We start from the raw sequence: 18021 nt of genomic DNA on the forward strand, positions 1-18021 counted from the left end.
GTCTCTTGGGAGTGACCAAGGATTCGGTGCTCCGTTTGGATGAAAAGACCAAGGAAATATTAAAGACCTGGCCTTTGACAACCGTTCGTCGTTGGGCAGCCTCTCCCAATGTGTTCACGCTAGATTTTGGCGACTACCAAGACCAATACTACTCCGTCCAAACCAGTGAAGGCGAGCAAATCTCTCAACTGATCGCTGGATATATCGACATCATCCTGAAGCGCCGTCAGCGTCGCGAGCATATTGGCGACGACGGCAATGAAGAAGAGGCCATGGAGGAGGAGCTGGTCACTCCAGGGAGAGCCATTACGATGGTTGGTTTGCCAGGAACCAATTACAAAAAGGCCGAGCAAAGTAATTTGGCCCAGCCCGGCGTTCTGCGAAATTCAGGAGGTATGCAAAATGATCCCGACTTTGGCCTCGCCAGTTTTTTTATTTTTATTTTCTGTACTTATGATTTTGTGTTTTTTGGTTATTATGACTTTGGTTTAGGTGGGACTTTGGATATTCGTGAGAATCAACAACAATCTCAGTATAGCTCCCAATACAATGGCTCATCTGAAAGTGGACATGCCATGAATGGGGTAATTAAAACTTTGGTTCATCTCATGATTCATTGTGCCTGGGTTCTCTCTCGGTTGTAAATTATTGCTCATTTCTACATTATCTGCAATGGGTTCCCCAAATATATAACTTCCTTTTATGACTTTCCACTAACACAACCCTTCCCTTTCTCTCTATTTCTTTCTTCATTGCTGCTCTTTCCAGTTTGGATTAATGGAACTCTCCATGAAGTAAGATTTGAGCACCCAAGCTTGTCTAGCAAAATACGACTTTACTCATAAAGTTCTTTCCTCCACATATAGGCCAAGTATCCTACTGAAATCCAGTTGTCTGGGCCACAACGTGCCTTGGTTTCTACAATCAGTCATGGACAAGAATCCATCAATAGGGCAGAAGGCTTCTTGAACCAGAAGGCCACTCTGCCTTCCTTGGGCAATGATCCAGCCTCGTACCGATGGAAAGAGACCCAAAAGACCACTAATAAGCAGACCATTCACTCCCAAGTCTCGGCTATGAACGCTGCTACCGCCCAAATGGTCACTTTGACCGGCCAAGGCGACGAGACCGATCATAATGCGGTGGGAGCGGCTGTTAACATGATTTCCAATAACCTCCCGGAAATGGCCAAGGGCGTCCAAATGTTGGCTGCTCTCATGGATGATGAAGGTGCCAACGGAGACGATCTAATGGGTGCCGCTCGCAACTTGTGTACAGCCTTCACTGACCTTTTGGCTGCCACCGAGCCCCAATCCCGAGAGCCAAGACAACATATGCTGACCGCAGCCAGTCAAGTGGGATCCGCCTCCCATCGCGTGCTATACACTATTGGCGAAGAGGAAGTGGCGGACAAGGAGCGGCAAGACATCCTTTTAGGACTGGCCAAGGCCGTTGCCAATACAACTGCGGCTTTGGTCCTCAAAGCCAAAAATGTGGCCTCAAAATGCCCCAATCAGACCACTCAAAACAGAGTGAGTGTATACAAATATTTTAGCCGAGCACTCGCTTAAAACGTTTCCAACCTCGATTCACTAGTATTCACTAAATCAAATTGTTCAAATCCTTATAGGTGATTGGCGCCGCTACGCAATGCGCACTTGGAACAAGTCAACTTGTGGCTTGCGCCAAAGTTGTGGCCCCTACCATATCTGATCCCATGTGCCAAGAACAACTGGTCGAGGCTGCCAAAGAAGTGGCCAAGTCCGTGCAAGGTTGTGTGAGCACCTGCAATGATGTCAGTCACGACAACCAGTCTTTGAGGGAATTGGGCAAGTCTGCCGAAGACGTCACGAGAGCCCTGAACGAGCTCTTGAACCATGTGAAGGACGGCCACTCCGACAAGATTCCAGACATCATGGAACAAATCATGTGCGCGTCAGGCGAGTTGATTGCCAGTTATGACTCGAGTGAAATGGTTCGTCAGGCCAGGATCTTGGCTCAATCCACAGCTGAGCTCATTCAAGCCATTAGAGGCGAAGCAGAAGCCCAATCGGACTCCGATTTACAGGTACTAACTAGACTCTCGTAATGACGCTACCAGATCAAGAGCGACAACATGTTTCTTCATTGTCTGAAAACAATATCACTGAGAAGTACCAAGTGACCTATAATTTGTGATTTCAAGGCTCAAATTGTTCTTGACACTTTTCTTTTATTCAGTTGACTCGTATTCTGCCCAATCTTTCATGCAATGACACAAATATTATCTTATTATTGTCTAAGGGTCCGTACAATCATAGATCAATTGGTACTTAAACAAGTTGCACGCCTCTGTACATTGGCGTACGTATAGATAATACAATACTGGCCAAGACTTTGAAGAAGACCTTTGAAAACTAATCTTGCAGGCCGTTGGTGCTTCCAAACACCATTATGACAACAACAGCCACTATATGTACAGCCACAACAACAACAACAACATCAGCCAGACCAGAATCAATGCTAGCCCAAGTCGTTTCTCAAGCACTGAAAGCCTCCAATGGCAATATGCACCTGAAACAACTTCCAGCACTAATTTCACTTCGGCCTTAAGTAGTTTTGAAACCGCTTCTCTTAACGATCCTGTGCTCTTTCGAACGTCTGAGAGCTCCGCTTTTGAAAGCAGGCGTCAGATGAATCGACACTCTTTTTATGAGAATGTCGGAAATTAATGCCTAAATTCTTGAAGTAACTTAAACACACCTAATGTTACAATAAACCATGGTTTATTTGCACTTACCTTCTCACTTTTTACAATAATCTTGTACTTTCTATCCTGTGTGTGCTGGGAAACATCATGGACATAGGGTACGACTGGTTGAACGCTTGTTGCTTGTGCTATTAGCGAAAAGAGCATAATATTCTGAATATAATTAATTTTCACCAATAGGACACTTTCAAACATTTATTCACATACTCACCTACTCACAACTCCAAACCACTACCAATCAAGTTACAAGTACATATTTGTACATCTCAATTGATCACACACTTCTGAATGCTCAAAGTTGGTTTTCTTTCTTTCCTTCATCCATAACCACCCATTCCACCCAATCAGAAACGACTTTTGTCTGCGGCTAAGGACCTTGCGGACGCCACTTCGCAGATGGTGGAAGCGGCAAAGTTGTGTGCCTCCCGACCCAATGACAGGGAAAGCCAAGAGGCCTTGAAACGAGCTGCCGAGCATCTCCGCACCACAACCCAGAATGCTGTAGGTACCACCATCAAGCGAAAGATGATCAAGCGCCTGGAGAATGCGGCCAAACATTCTGCAGCCACTGCTACCCAATGCATCGCTGCCAGTCAAGGGGTTGGTGCCCATAACACGAACTCCATCTCCCAAGAAGAACTTATGGAGAGTTGCAAGGGTGTGGCTGATGTCATTCCCCGACTGGTGGAAGGCGTCAAGATGTCCATGCAGAACCCAGATAGCGCCATGGCCCAATTAAACTTGATAAACAATGCGGAGCAATTCATGATGCCATCGTCAAGGTAAGTTCACTATTTTTTATATGACGACTCGGAGATGTGGGGTTAAGTTTATCAAGTGTTTCATTGGTATATTTTGGGTTTCGTTGTTAGATTACTCATGTCCACAAGATCGACTCTGCCCACTGTGTCCAATCAAGCGGCACAATTGCAATTGTCCAATTCATCTAAGCAAATGGATAACGCCTTGCGAGAATTGAGATCGTGCATTGGCAAGGCTCACCAAGTGTGTGCTGCTTTAGAGATTGAAGCCTCGGCGGATCTGATTGATTCTCTTCAGCAAGAAATTGAGGAGTTCAGAAGCTCTGCCGCCACTTTTAACTTGAAACCAATGCCAGGCGAGACTTTGGAAAGCGCTACTTTACTTCTTAACACAACGAGCAAATCTGTGAGCTCAACCGTGGCTCAATTGATAACTGCAGCCTCCGAAGGCAATGAGGATATCACTAACCGAGCTGCCAGAGATACGGCAAATGCCCTTAGGGATTACACAGCGGCAATCCGGGGGGTGGCTGCCAATAGCAAAGATCGTAGCTATCAAACGAGGATCTTGGACCAAGCTCAATTGGTCATGTCCAAGTCGGCTAGATTAGTCTTGGAGGCACAACGATCCATGCAGAATCCTGCTGATCCTCATTGTGAACGCAAGTTGTCGGATGCCGGACAAGAAGTTAACATAGCATTAAGCGGAACTATGAGTTGCTTGCCTGGCCAACAAGAGGTGGAACAAACGATGTCAGAGATCAGTTCTTGGAGCCAACAATTGGAGGGCGAGTCTTTCCGATCCAGCGGACGACCATATGGAGAGCTACAAAATCAATTGACTTTTGCTGCTGACAAACTTAGCGATGCCACATCTGATGTTGTTCATTCTGCTCCAAGGCCAGATGAGTTGGCACACACATCAAGACATTTTGGCGAGGTACTTGGAGAAATGATGGAGTACTCCATGGACATGGCTGGACAGACCAAGGTGTCCGAGCATCGATCCAACATGGTTACTACCATGAAGAGTGTGACATCGTCTTCCTCGACATTACTCTCTTCTGCCAAGACAGTGGCGGCTGACCCCTCTGCTCCAAGTGCCAAGGGCAACTTGGCTAATGCCGCCATATCGGTCACAGAGAGCATCAATAACTTGATCAATGTTTACACATCAGCCGCTCCTGGTCAGAAGGAATGTGACAATGCTATAAGAGCAATTCAGTCGTCTAGACACATTCTTGAGAATGCCAACCAACCCATTTCTGATGCCTCTTACTATGAATGTTTGGATGTTGTCATGGAGAAATCCAAGGCTTTAGGGGATTGCATGACTGGTATTGCGAATCATGCCAAAAAGTCAGAGCATGAGGAGTTTGGCGAGGCGGTTCATGGTGTATCTGATGCTATTTGTGGCTTGGTTGAAGCTGCCTCGCAATCTGCTTACCTTGTGGGAGTGTCTGATCCAAGTAGCGTGGGTGGAAGGCATGGTATTGTAGATCAGAACCAATTTATGCGGGCCTATCAAGCAATCAAGATTGCTTGTCAAAATTTGGTTAACCCCTCCAGTGGGCAACACCAAATCTTATCCTCTGCAACAGTAATTGCCAAGCATACCAGCGCATTGTGCAATTCGTGCAGAATTGCTTCATCCAAAACGGACAATCCAGTGGCCAAACGACAATTCGTCCAATCGGCAAAGGATGTGGCTAATGCAACCGCATCCCTGGTGAAAGAAATCAAGAAATTGGACTCGAATTACAATGACTCCAACCGACAATCTTGCTCTGCTGCCACAAGACCATTGCTGGATGCCGTGGAAAAGTTGTGCCAATTTGCTAACTCCCCTGATTATGCCTCTGTTCCTGCACGGATCTCTCGAGAAGGACAAATGGCGCAAGAACCCATTTTAAACTCTGGATCTTTCATCATTGAGGGCTCATGTGCTATGATCCAGTCAGCTAAGTCCTTGGCAGTAAATCCACGAGACCCTCCCACCTGGCAATCATTGGCTAACAGTAGTAAGTCTGTATCTGATTCGATCAAGAATCTTGTGGCTTCAATTAGGGATAAAGCTCCTGGCCAACGGGAGTGTGATGAGGCCATTGAGAAACTGACTATCAATATCCGAGAATTAGACCAAGCTTCGTTGGCTGCCATCAATCAAAACCTAGCCCCCAAAACGGATAAGGACATCAAACAATTCACAGAACAAATGGAGAATGCTGCCACCCAAATTTCACAAAAACTTCCAGACGTTCAAATGTCGGCTAAAAGTGAAGCTGAGCGCCTGGGACATATGGTCACTGCCATGGTCAGTTACTTTGATCCTTTAGTCGCTAATGCAATTGGGTCAGCTTCAAACATGGTTAGCTCAAAGCAACAAGTCCTGGTTTTGGATCAGACTAAAACCGTCGCCGAGTGTGCCCAACAATTGCTGTACGCTGCCAAAGAGAGTGGAGGCAATCCAAAGGCTACCCATGTCCATGGCGACATTGATGAATCCGCTGATGCCATGAGCACCTCTATACAAGAGCTTATCGGATCTATTGAGAAACTGGCACCGAACCTTGGAGTCGTCAGTAAGCTTGTGAGTTGCATTACTGAAGCCATTTTCACAGTGGACGACTATCGAAATGTGGATGTCTCCGTCTCTGGACCGGGGCGGGGTCGTGGGGAGCAGAGCTTCGTAAGCCTTCAAAGCACCATGATGTCCTCGACAAAAGAGATTGCTCGCACTGCCCAAGAAATCGTAATGAAATCATCAAGCGATCCAGGTCAATTGGGCAATCTGGCCTCGCACATATCCGTCTGTTACCAGGAATTGGCCAGAGACACCAAAGGAACCTGTTCTGGAGCCTCGAACATGGAGGTTGGCCAACGTATTCGATCTGCTGTGCAAGAATTGGGTCAATCGACCATAGATTTGGTGAAAGCTACAGGCAATTGTCAATTAACGCCTAACGATAGCTTCGCTTTGTGAGACATTTCGGAAAATGCCCGTTCAGTGGGCGAGAAGGTAAGGAAAGGGAGTCTCCTCTCTTTTTGAAGGCTCAAGTATCATGCTTTGCTTGTCATTCTAGTGTTCTAATGTTTTGGCCGCTTTAAACGCTGCCAACACTGGCACTCATGCTTTGGAAAATGCTGCCAATACAGTATCCGGCATCATCGGGGACTTGGAGACCACCATTATGTTTGCCACCGCCGGCACTTTGAATGCCGATGACGGAGATGACGCTTTTGCTGGTGAGTTCTCTCGTGTTTACCCTCCTACCTGACCATTTCCAACCCGTTCTTGAATTTCTTAGACCATCGGGAAAATATTCTGAAGACCGCCAAGGCGCTAGTGGAGGATACCAAAACCTTGGTTGCCGGCGCCGCTTCTTCTCAGGAGCAGTTGGCCGTAGCAGCTCAAAATGCCGTGACAACCATTGTTCAACTGAGTGAAGTGGTCAAAGCTGGAGCCGCTAGTTTGGGATCCCCTAACCGCGAGGCTCAGGTCATGCTGATCAACGCTGTGAAAGATGTGGCTTCGGCCTTGGGCGATCTTATGCAGTCCACTAAGGCTGCCTCCGGAAAGAGCATCCAAGACCCAGCCATGCACCAGCTTAAGGATTCGGCTAAGGTAATCCACCACATTCTTTACCCGACGATAACACGATTTTTGTTTACAAAGAGCGGTGAACGGGTTTCCCTCTTTTCTTGACTGACTTCTACTTGTGTGTTTGATTTGCTCTTTTTTGATCCTCGATGCTCCCACATCCTAACTCTCACAAGTCTCATGTGATCTCTGCTCAGATTTTTGACCTGACATTTCCCTTTTGGCCTTCTCATTTACTTCTTAGGGGGGGGGGAGGGGCTGATGTGAAATAGAGATAGGAAAGTGATTTTATTTCCTAAACGGAGTCAAATTCGATATTCTTTTCATGCTCTTGGCACATTTCAAGCACATTGCTTTACTGGGTCAGATTTTAAGACCTACCAAGGAACGTTCACCGCTCTTGAATTCTTTGAAGGCACAATGATCTCTTATGCTGCACCTGTAAACAACCTTGAGCAAAATCGTCTCAGGTGAACAATTAGAAAAGAAGCTTTACCAACGGAAAAGAATGTCAAGAATGTTAGGAATTCTGCAATTTCCTGCCTGTTTGATGACTTTTCATCCTGTACTTTGTCTACACATGTCTCACGGCGTGTTGCATCGCCACTATCAGTGTACGAATTGGAACAGACATGTCTTTGTACGACTTTGAAAGGGGAATCGTATTCACAGTTCCATCACATTTTTCTTTCTTCACTGGAATGCAGTTAGCCAAATTCGAGTTGAGCCCGAATTTGCGACCATTGCGACTTCAGAAGAGAGGATATCAGACAGATTCGGATTGGTTCCAATCGGATTATGAGGAAGAGCTCGTTAATATCGGGTTTCAAGATGAGACTACCCAGAGATTTAACTCTTCTAACATTGTTCACGAGCATCAACAATACTCATCGGACATGAACTTACTAAAATATGTGGAAGTCATCTAAGCTTCGTGGACTTGATGTGAATTATGCAGTATTCCTGTTTTTAACTGTGCTTGTAAAGGCAATATAACACCAATGTGTGTAAGAAAAAAAAGCTATGATTCAGATTTTCGAGTTCTCTGAAGCCCCAAGGTAAATGAGAATGGTATATGTTTGAGAGACGAATGAAGTTTTGAGATCTAATCCCTCAAGATATTTTTTTTGCGTGTGGGAGTGCCAAGAGTTCATTAATCACAAATGTCCATCAAAGTTCAGCAAAACGACAGCATTGTTAGATTTTGTTGTGATCGTTTCAGATTATGGTCACCAACGTGACTTCACTTTTGAAGACCGTGAAGGCTGTGGAAGACGAACATAGCCGGGGCACTCGCGCCTTGGAGTCTAGCATTGAGGCCATTGCCCAAGAGATCCGAGCATTCGACTTACCTGAGCCTCCCAAATCCAGAGCCGAACCTGAGGATCTCATCCGAGCCACACGACCGATCACCTTGGCCACCGGGAAGGCTGTTTCCGCTGGAAAGAGCTGTAAACAAGAGGACATCATTGTTGCCGCCAACATGGGTCGCAAGGCTGTCTCAGACATGCTCACCACGTGCAAGGTAAAGCTGAAACTTGCCTTGTCAAATGCTTTAAGCCAGAGACTAAATTCATCGTATTTCAACTTCACATAGGCTGCCGCTTTCCATTCCCAAAAAAGCCAAGCACGCTCTCAAGCACTCCATTCGGGCCATGATGTGGCTGTTCAATACCGGGAGCTCCTCCAAATGGTGATGCACAATGTGAACAAACCAGGATCGTCGGAGTCGCGAACAAATTTGGGCAACATCTCCCGAAAGATTGCCCAATGCGTTACCGAATTAGCGGCTGCCGCCGAGATGCTCAAGGACGACGATTGGGTCGATCCATCGGATCCTACTTTCATTGCCGAGAACGAATTGTTGGGCGCAGCCAAGTCCATCGAAAATGCGGCCAAGAAATTGGCAAGCTTGAAACCTCGCCGCGAGATCAAGGGCAAGGTAAAAAGAGCACATAAATGGACTCATTCCTTTTGTCGATCTCAATCTGAAAGCACCTTCCTCTTGGTTGGAGAGCACCTCAAGCACACTCAAAACCCAGATGCACAGCGCTTGACCTCGAGATATGTTTGATATTCTTGGTTGTGACACCACGACAACCGGAATACAGACATATATCATGGTTGGCGCGCCAAATCCTCGCACCACCACACACGTGTAATTAAATTGTCATCAAGCCTATATCGCACCACCCACGAGCGTTTGCTTGCCTCCATGACTTTGGTCGTTGCTTCAAAATGAAACACATTTTTTAATGATGATCTGTTGTTGCAGGAGGTGGATGCCAACATGAACTTTGACGAGCTCATCTTGGATGCTGCCAAATCAATCGCCTCGGCTACCGCAGCTCTGATCAAGGCCGCATCCGAAGCCCAAAGAGAATTGGTTCGACAAGGCAAGGTTCAAAAGACTTCCCATTTGAACTCTGAGGATGGTCAGTGGTCGGAGGGTCTCGTATCGGCTGCAAGATTGGTGGCCGCAGCCACTCACAATTTGTGTGAAGCTGCCAATGCTTTGGTCAAGGGTCACTCGTCGGAAGAAAAGCTGATTGGTGCCGCTAAGCAAGTTGCGGGATCCACCGCTCAATTGCTCTTGGCTTGCAAAGTCAAGGCTGATCCCGAATCGGCCAGCATGAGGAGACTCGAGGCTGCCTCCAATGCGGTCCGAAAGGCCACTGACAACCTTGTGAAGGCTGCTCAACAAGCCTTGGAACAAGAGGAAGAGAATGCCGATGTCGACCTGAATAAGAGCGCCGTGAATACCGTCGTAGAGGTAAGTCTACTGAAGCTCTGTCTGGCTGAACTCTATTCAACACTGATCAATGGAAATTGCTCTTGCAGGAGATCAATGCTCGCAGTGAAGTTCTTAGAATGGAACGAGAATTAGAACAAGCCAGAGGTCGCTTGGAAAAGCTCCATCAAAGGCGATATCAGACCGATTCCGAGACGGAGCACTCAGGGTAATTAGAGCCACCTCTTCTTCTTCTTCGTCTTCTTCTTTATGGATGCATGCAACTAAGTATTTTCTAGTGAATGGAACATCCATCCTCTTTGACCTCTCTCCATCTTTTTTTTACATTTGAAGTAATCCACTTAGATTTTCATACATAGATATTCACCGTCTTCAGTAGCACGAAGGGTTAGATTCAAGGATGAACCGGATCAGCCCTTGGGTAAAATGCACCAATGCGATTGTATAGAAACTCAAAATCGGCGTTATCATGTCATTTTTCGCATGAATTGCCCATCACCACGATGCATTAGGCGGTAATTCTTATCTTATTTTTATATCAAATATTCAACGAATATGGCACCTGTTCTAGCACGTCGAAATCCGTTGAACCGGTTCGTCTCAACCTCAGCACGATGACTTTTCACAACAAATTCTAATGAGTTCAACCTGCACATGAACAATCATACAAACACCTCTACCACCACCACCACTTATGAAGTATTGGTCCATTTGGGATCCATTTATCATCTTAGCTTCAGAAAGCTTGTAACTTCCCCGTTGATGTCCCCTAGGGTGGTTTTTCGTCTCCTCTTATTATTCTATTATTATGTGTCTTGATCGCCTCTTTCAGATTTCGCTTGGCTGTCGTCCGCTAAGCGTCTTTCTACCTACTCTCTGTCCTGTGTCTCTTCTCTCTGTCCTCATCGACAAACACGCTTCTAATATCGAAAATACTGTAAACGTCTTCAAAGCAGACGCCAGCCATCTCGGGGTCTAATTGCGTTTTCTTGTTCACAGATATGAGTCCTCAAGCTACGACTTAACCCCTTCCCAAGGTCGAAAATTGTTCACCACTCCTCATGACAAAAGCCAGTATCATCAAAAGACCTTGTTTGCATACTCGGATCGATCCGGAGACGAGAGTGCTTTCGATTCGGGCCCCAGCTTCAATGAATCCCTCCAACGGTTCCGCACGGGTGCGACAGCCACTGCCGATGGATCTGGCTCCAATTCCTCCACCTATAAATACAGCTCCTCTAGTCGGCAAACTTCCAAAAGTTCGAATGTGACTCGCTCGGTGGAGGAGCAGCAGACTGTCATCACCCGGAATTCGCAAAAGTCCTATCATATTGAATGAGCGCGCTGCGGGAGCCTCCTGGCCATGAATTGATTAATCAATTACGTTTGCTTGCTAATATCATCATCATTATTATTACGATTATATTTTCTATGCATGTTGACCTTTCTAACCCATGTGTTCTGCCGCCATTCCTCTCCGTACCTTCCTTCTTTCTTGGGATGAGAAGACAACAAAGTTTGATATCTGACAACCCCGCGTCTTGTGTTCAATTAATCCTTGGTTTGTCCTCCCGGCTTTCAACATGCATCCATCCCCGCCCAAACACTCCTCCTCATGTTGCTTCTGGATGAAAATGACACGACCCACACGCGACCGGATTTCATATCATTAACCTGTTAGTTCGACGATACTATCAACTCTATTCTACACCCATCACATCACTACCAATCGACCTTTGATATCATTACTATCTTGGAATTGTTGTCCTGTTATGATCCATACACCCGTCATTGTCTCCGGTCACGCCCCACCTAGATACCAACCCCGACCGGAGCAACTGTTGAAATTGGTATTTAATTGTTGCCTCTTGAAGAACGATTTAAATTCAAATCTAAATCTCACAAAAACCAGAAGGCATTCATATCAAATTTCAATCTAGTTCGAGCTCTCTCTATAAGCAATGAGGTGGAACGTGGTGACCTCGCCACGCCTACATTTGCTTACCACTTTTTTCTTCTTCAGTATTGATTTGCGGTAAAATCATTATTGTACACTGCTGTTTTTTCTCATTTCCTTAATTTCCCTGGTCATTCTGACTTTTCCTCTCCCTCTCTTTTCTCTGTCTCTATGAACACAGTAATCCTTTTGCGAAAAAAGAAATCGAGAATCGTATCATTTCAATAGGACCCCAAACATATCTTGAGACCCTTTGTTAGCCCCCTCACAAGCAATGAAAATCTAAAACCCTTTCATCAAAATAATGAGTACTCTCCACATATCTAGGCTTCTTGGTTGGAACAAAAGTCTTGTTATTCATCATCAGTCATCATTGTTATTAGATCTTCTATTTACCACCAAGATTATTTATGCTCAAAATATCAACCACAATCACCTAGGTCCCAACAAGGTGCACAAATCTCGAACCCTTGAGAAGTGTGTACCAAGAGCAATGGAATAGGACATGATATCCAATGAACCCCTGACATCAATATCAAAAATCGTCTGAACATCTATGAAGGTCCGTGTGTCGTGTCGTGTTCATTTCAGAAGCAATTATTCGAATCCCACAATCATAAACATCTTTGGTTCTAATCCCATATCGTCATTCTAGAGTCCCCCCACCCCCTAACCCGGTCTCTCCCTTGGAGAACCTTGAAACTTCTCATTGTAACAAACTCTGATTTTTTTCTTACACACAATGAAGGTGCTATTACTATTATTGTACTCTACAGTACTTCCCCCAATATATTCCTAGTAATTATTTCGGAGATGCAAAAAGATAAACAAGAAATAAATCTCTAATAAACAATTAATAAAAGTCTCTTTAATGTAATAAGTAAGAAATATGAAACATGTTCAGACAACGGGTTGTAGCCATGATGAGGCAAGCCGACGTCAGGAACATGAAATACCGGGTAAATAAAACCTGAATTAGTGATGAACCGCACACAACTGTCACATGTAGATGAGTTGGTAATCTCAGGCCAAAAGCTTATTGTATTCATTCGGCTCATCCAAGGAAGTCAAAATGCCACGAAGCACTTGATTCCACACCTTCCCTAGTATATCAAGTAAGAAGTCTTGATTGCTTGGAACGAAATCTCCTATACATACAATCAAAACAAAATACGATTTACCATGGCCGGAAAAAGGTTGGAAGCTTTTTGGGTCGTTTTCGGTTCAAACATAACATTGGACTGTTGCCCCTCCCTTTATTGCTTTATGGGCTGAACCCTGGAATTTTCTCCGAATATATCGTTGTTACCACGAGGTACATTCGAAGCAAAAGGTAACGACGTAACTAACGTTAGAGGGTGTCGATACCATTGATATCAATTTTTGCTTAAGGATCTCACTTATAATGCTCTAATGGAAATTCATCAAGCTTTTGTGCACCAAATTACCAACACAATAATTCATAGCCATTATCTGTCACGATTCATTCACTGATTAGGGTCTCATAAACCACAATGTGGGTGGGGTGAGGGACGTGGGGTGTTTATCAAGTTACATGGGGCAATCACAGTTCAAGTTTCGGCGCGAATTTCCTTTAAATCTCTGGCAACGCCTTCGACTGGAACAACTTGGTCGCTAGGTACATCTTTCGCTAAGTCAGATGAGGGCGAAAATTTACTTCTAACATTGGGTAACTTGTCATTCACTGCTTTTTGATTGGACGAAGAATCGCCTCCATTTTGACCACCTAATTTCTTGTTGCTTCTTCGAAGTGGGCGGCCAGCTTCAATGGGCGCCCGTAGTTTGGAATTTAGGTCCGAAGGAGCATTACCGATAACGCCATTTGACGGGTGTTCATGATTCGACAGATCGGCCTCCTTGGGATGGCCTTCCCATTCTGAATCACCTTGGTTATTAAGAGCGACTGGAATGTTGGGCAAGGCATTTGGTTGATTTAGAGGCTGGTGATTTTGATCATTAGGTTGCTGCTGTTCAATGTGCGCCTGATTCTCGCGGACGAAATTTTGGGATGGCATCTGTTCTTGGTTGACTGGAATTCTTCCTTGGTTCAAGTTAACACTCTCTTGCACCAAAGGCTTGTTACTCTTTTCCACTCTTAGCTGGCCCAAACTAGGGTTTTGTGGCCAATTCTGGTCTTGATTTGCTAGAACTTGACCTTGGTTCAGAGGCACATTTTCTTGTACCACAGGTCGGTCTCCAATTCTTGAGTTCTTTTGATGTGATCCAGGGTCTTGATTTGGTGGAACATTCTGCTCTTCCTTTGATGGCACTTCTTTTTGTAGCTGATCCAATTGCACATTCACTTGATTAAAAACCCGCTTGTTATGATCCGAAGGTTGGCCTTCGTTTATTGGAACGTTTGGCTGTTGGTTGACTTCGACGTTTTTAAGAGGGATATTTAGTCCATTCTTGGGCACATTGACATTGTTAAGGACCTCTTGATGAAATTGTCCTCCGTTTGGAGCCTGGTTTTGGCCGCTTTTTTCTGGCTCTTGATTAGAATTTACGGCTTGATCCTGCCTTGGAACATTGGGAGCACCCTCCATGGCCGGCAGCATTTGTTCTTTCATTTGTTTGAGCACCTCTTTTTGCTCCTCAAGGATCTCTTTTTGCTCCTCTTTCTGTTTCTCCAGCTCCTCAATCAACTTGTCTGCTTTCTCTTGTTGATCATGCCATTTTATTTTCTCCTCTACATCTTTCACGGCCTCCAAAGTCTTATTCACCTTTAACTCTTGCTTCAGTGTCTCCAAGGCGGGTAAAGCCTTCATTGTACTGTCTTTGGTCACATTATTGGACCTCACAGATTTCACTTCACTTTCAGCTTTTGGTTTGTCTGCGTAATCTTCGCGAGGAGCTTCCGGCTCTTTGGGCTCTATTCTTTTCGGGCCAAGATTCTCATCTTTCACTTGGATCGAGGGTTTGTCGATTTTCACCTTGTCTGCTTCAACTTCATCACCACCACTTGCATTGGCTGGTTTCGGCAAAGGTGGCTGGCTCACAATATTGTTCAAGATCTCTTCCTGGTGAGCCAATTTAGTTTCGATATCAGGAGCTTTGTTTGCCTCCTGTAAGTTGACATAAGTGCCCAAAACCAAAATGCAGATCCCCACCACGAAGCAAAATTGGGCTGCGATCCTCTCTGTCGTGTTCTTAGTGGTCAATTTCATGAAAATAAGGGCTGGGAAAATTGTGCAAATAACACACCCAATGGTCGATCCGACCAAGCCAAGAACAAATTCGATGTCTGGAATCATGATTCCCATCGTAAGGGTGATACCCAGAATAATGGCAGTCATCAGATTGAATCGATCCGGAGGGATGTAATTGGACACCATCGAATCGTTGGGATTTGAGCCCTAAAAGAATTTAAATCAAGACTTATAGTCATCCTCATTGGCATCACACTTTTGGTTAAACGACATGCTTATTTTTAGTACACGTAGCAAGAAGTTGAATGACCCTTAGTGATTAGAAAGGTTCGAAAAAGACGCAACAACAAACACTAACGAAATGTGTTCAATTTCAAAACGTCTTTCAAACAACCTTAAATGCCCTTACCCTATTCAACAAGGGATCGGCGTCATTATCCGAAATTAAAACATCATTCTCGACCTTCGGTAGACTTTTGCTCTTGAAATAAGCACAAACAAATTGAAATGCTGCACTGACCGCCAAACCACCACTTATGCTTTTTTTTAGAGACTCACCTTTCTGTAAATCAGAGAATGAAGGGAAGATCGGCATGGGAAAATAACCAATGGGAAACTGACAGCCACTGAGAGGACGAAGCCGATTTTGATCGACTCGACTATCACAGAGGACGAAAATGCCGTCAGGACATTACCTAAATTGAAAACATACATCAAGAATTGATAGTTTTCATCCGTGAGAAAAGAGGCGTCAATCTCTACCTCCAACTTCCACGGCGGCAAATGCAATGTATCCGAATATACCAACACATATATAGCACCCAGAGCAAAGATTCACGGCTCCTTTCACGATATCATTCATAGTTGCTAATGAAGGATCGGGAAGAGCATCGTAGATCTCGAAGATTTGCCTGGAATGTCAAAGCACATATTTCTTTGAACAGTACAGTACCGTATATGTAGTAGATCGTTCTCAGCGACTGTACAAAGGATGTGTGTACGTTTTGTGCACGTCTTTCTCGGTCACTTCTTAAGGAGAAAAACTCTAAAGTGACTGGACAAAAGAATGCCCCTTGGGTTTGACGTCAGGTGTTCCATCATGTCAAGCTCGTGAGATTTACTATTGCTTTCACAAACAACACTTCACGAGATCGTTTCGGGCTTATACGACCCCCACGAAATACTTTTACAAAATAATTCGGCCGTTCTTTGTCAACCGATGAACAACTGACTACAACAGCTACGTTGGTCAATTTATTTGCCGCTTTAATTTGCTATGAGCAAATTTTCTCCTTGAGCGCCGGAAAGTGAATCATTAATCCGCTTTCCTTCAACATGTCATAAGGCATGCATAGGGCTTGTTACGGAACGTACGGTATTCGCATTTGTGTTTGGTGGGGTGGGATTAACTTCTCACTCGTCCGTCATGATTTGGGTCACATTTTCACCTCCCCGCTCTGCATCCTAAACCCCCCCGAGATTGGCACGGAATGGGTCAGATGTGTGAAAGACGTCGAGGGAAGGTCAAATTTCTCACACCTCATTCGATTTTCCTTTTACCGCTCTCATCGACCCCCAACTCATCGATTATACGCCTTAGCAATTGCGGACAGAACGAAAAACTTGCCAAAATGTAAAGAAGTCAAATCAATGACTTACGGTTGACATGAGAGAGCTGTGCAGAAGATGGGCAGACATTGGAAGATACCCGCGGGTCGCCACAGGTTGACTAGGTGGGTCCAAGACCCATGCATGAGACTGGGCCAGGATGCGATCACAATGTGGGACAACACGAAGCAATAAAATCCAATCGAGACCGTACACAGACCACTCAAACTTTCCACATTGCGCAATAACGATAGCGGGAAAGTGACAAAAATGCCCAAAGCTGAATTGAACGACGGGATATCCTGAGATTATTATCAACCCATGGACCAGGCCATCACTAATTACCTATGAGGATCACTAAACGCAGATTAGCCGTGGAAGCCGTGCCCGTGATTTTGGCCACTACGGGCGGGGCCAAATCGCCCATGACCACGAAAAATGCGATACACGTGCCCATGAGGAAGCCGATCATGCAGACCTCAACGCACAATTTGCCCAACGAACCATAAGTTTGGAAGGCTAGAAGGTTGCAAGTCGGATCAGTGATCACACACACGCTTCAATCGTGATTGAAAACAGAGCAACCATTACCTAAGAGTTCATAATTTCTTCGACGAGCCAGAATGGCCGATTTCAGGAGGATGTGACACGATAATTTGACGATCAAACCACTGCAAATCACCATCAACGTGGCCAACACAATCCCGCACTAGAAGCAAAAACCCGGATAACCAGGGGGTGGTTGGGGTGTTAACCCGCTAAATCTCGGCTCAACCCAGTGGGTCACACTCACCTGTTTGAAGCAATACGGCATGGCCAAGATGCTAACCCCAATGATGGAGTTAGCCAAGGTGATGATGGATTTCATAGTCATGGTGGAGGCCTCAGGAAAATAGACGGCCTTCAACCCTCTGAGCGCACCGAACAACCCACGTCGCAACAGCATCAGCAGTGGATACCGCAGAACCCGGGGGCTCCCACCCATCTCCCGGCGATCAGGCCAAACCATGTTGCATGCCCACCCACCCATGGACAGTGACTGAACACACGCATCCTCCTCCAGAATATGTGGCGCCCAGCCAGAGGTGTGGTGAAACAATGATATGCCAAACAATCAATCACCGGCCGGGTTCACACGTCCATCGCCCGCGGGGAAGGCTGGGCCGGCCTTCGACAGGAAATCAGGGGCATAAAGGCATGGATGGCTCAGTGTCCTACTAGGATGCGGTCGTTGGTCGTCGTTCGCACACGCAGCAATGCGTCCGTCGAGGCTATGGGGTCTGAGGCCAGTGAGGACACGTTGTGGGACCAATTGGGGGGTACTGGCTAGGATTGTCACATGCAATACGAGGATAATGAATAATGAAGGCTGCAGGCAGGGCAGGAAGGACGGATCAAGGATGGATGGGTTACCAACAGCCCA

General features: G+C 45.5%; 2 protein-coding genes across 3 annotated transcripts in view; one reads left to right on the top strand and one right to left on the bottom strand.

Moving 5' to 3' along the window:
* The window catches only part of LOC131889921 (talin-1-like), a 25772-nt gene extending 13090 nt beyond the window's left edge, over positions 1–12682 (top strand). Inside the window, 11 exon segments of the mRNA XM_059239150.1 lie at positions 881–1532; positions 1631–2068; positions 3098–3531; positions 3622–6529; positions 6594–6756; positions 6819–7135; positions 8334–8636; positions 8709–9053; positions 9387–9884; positions 9953–10071; positions 10863–12682. Of these exon segments, the coding sequence (XP_059095133.1) occupies positions 881–1532; positions 1631–2068; positions 3098–3531; positions 3622–6529; positions 6594–6756; positions 6819–7135; positions 8334–8636; positions 8709–9053; positions 9387–9884; positions 9953–10071; positions 10863–11202 (6517 nt within the window). The 3' untranslated portion in view covers positions 11203–12682.
* Positions 12669–18021, bottom strand: LOC131889810 (putative sodium-coupled neutral amino acid transporter 10). Of its 2 annotated transcripts, XM_059239010.1 has the most exons (8): positions 17392–18021; positions 17190–17307; positions 16944–17117; positions 16650–16878; positions 15753–15901; positions 15549–15685; positions 15400–15471; positions 12669–15197 (listed from the first exon to the last, which is right to left on the bottom strand). In XM_059239010.1, exons 1-8 carry the CDS (start codon positions 17626–17628, stop codon positions 13392–13394), a joined length of 2922 nt encoding a protein of 973 aa, XP_059094993.1. In that variant the 5' UTR covers positions 17629–18021; the 3' UTR covers positions 12669–13391. The 2 variants fall into 2 exon arrangements, with proteins under 2 accessions (XP_059094993.1, XP_059095002.1); XM_059239019.1 differs by lacking the exon at positions 15400–15471 and having other exon boundaries at positions 17392–18020.

The sequence above is a fragment of the Tigriopus californicus genome, chromosome 1 (assembly GCF_007210705.1).
Source record: "Tigriopus californicus strain San Diego chromosome 1, Tcal_SD_v2.1, whole genome shotgun sequence".
NCBI lineage: Eukaryota > Metazoa > Arthropoda > Copepoda > Harpacticoida > Harpacticidae > Tigriopus > Tigriopus californicus.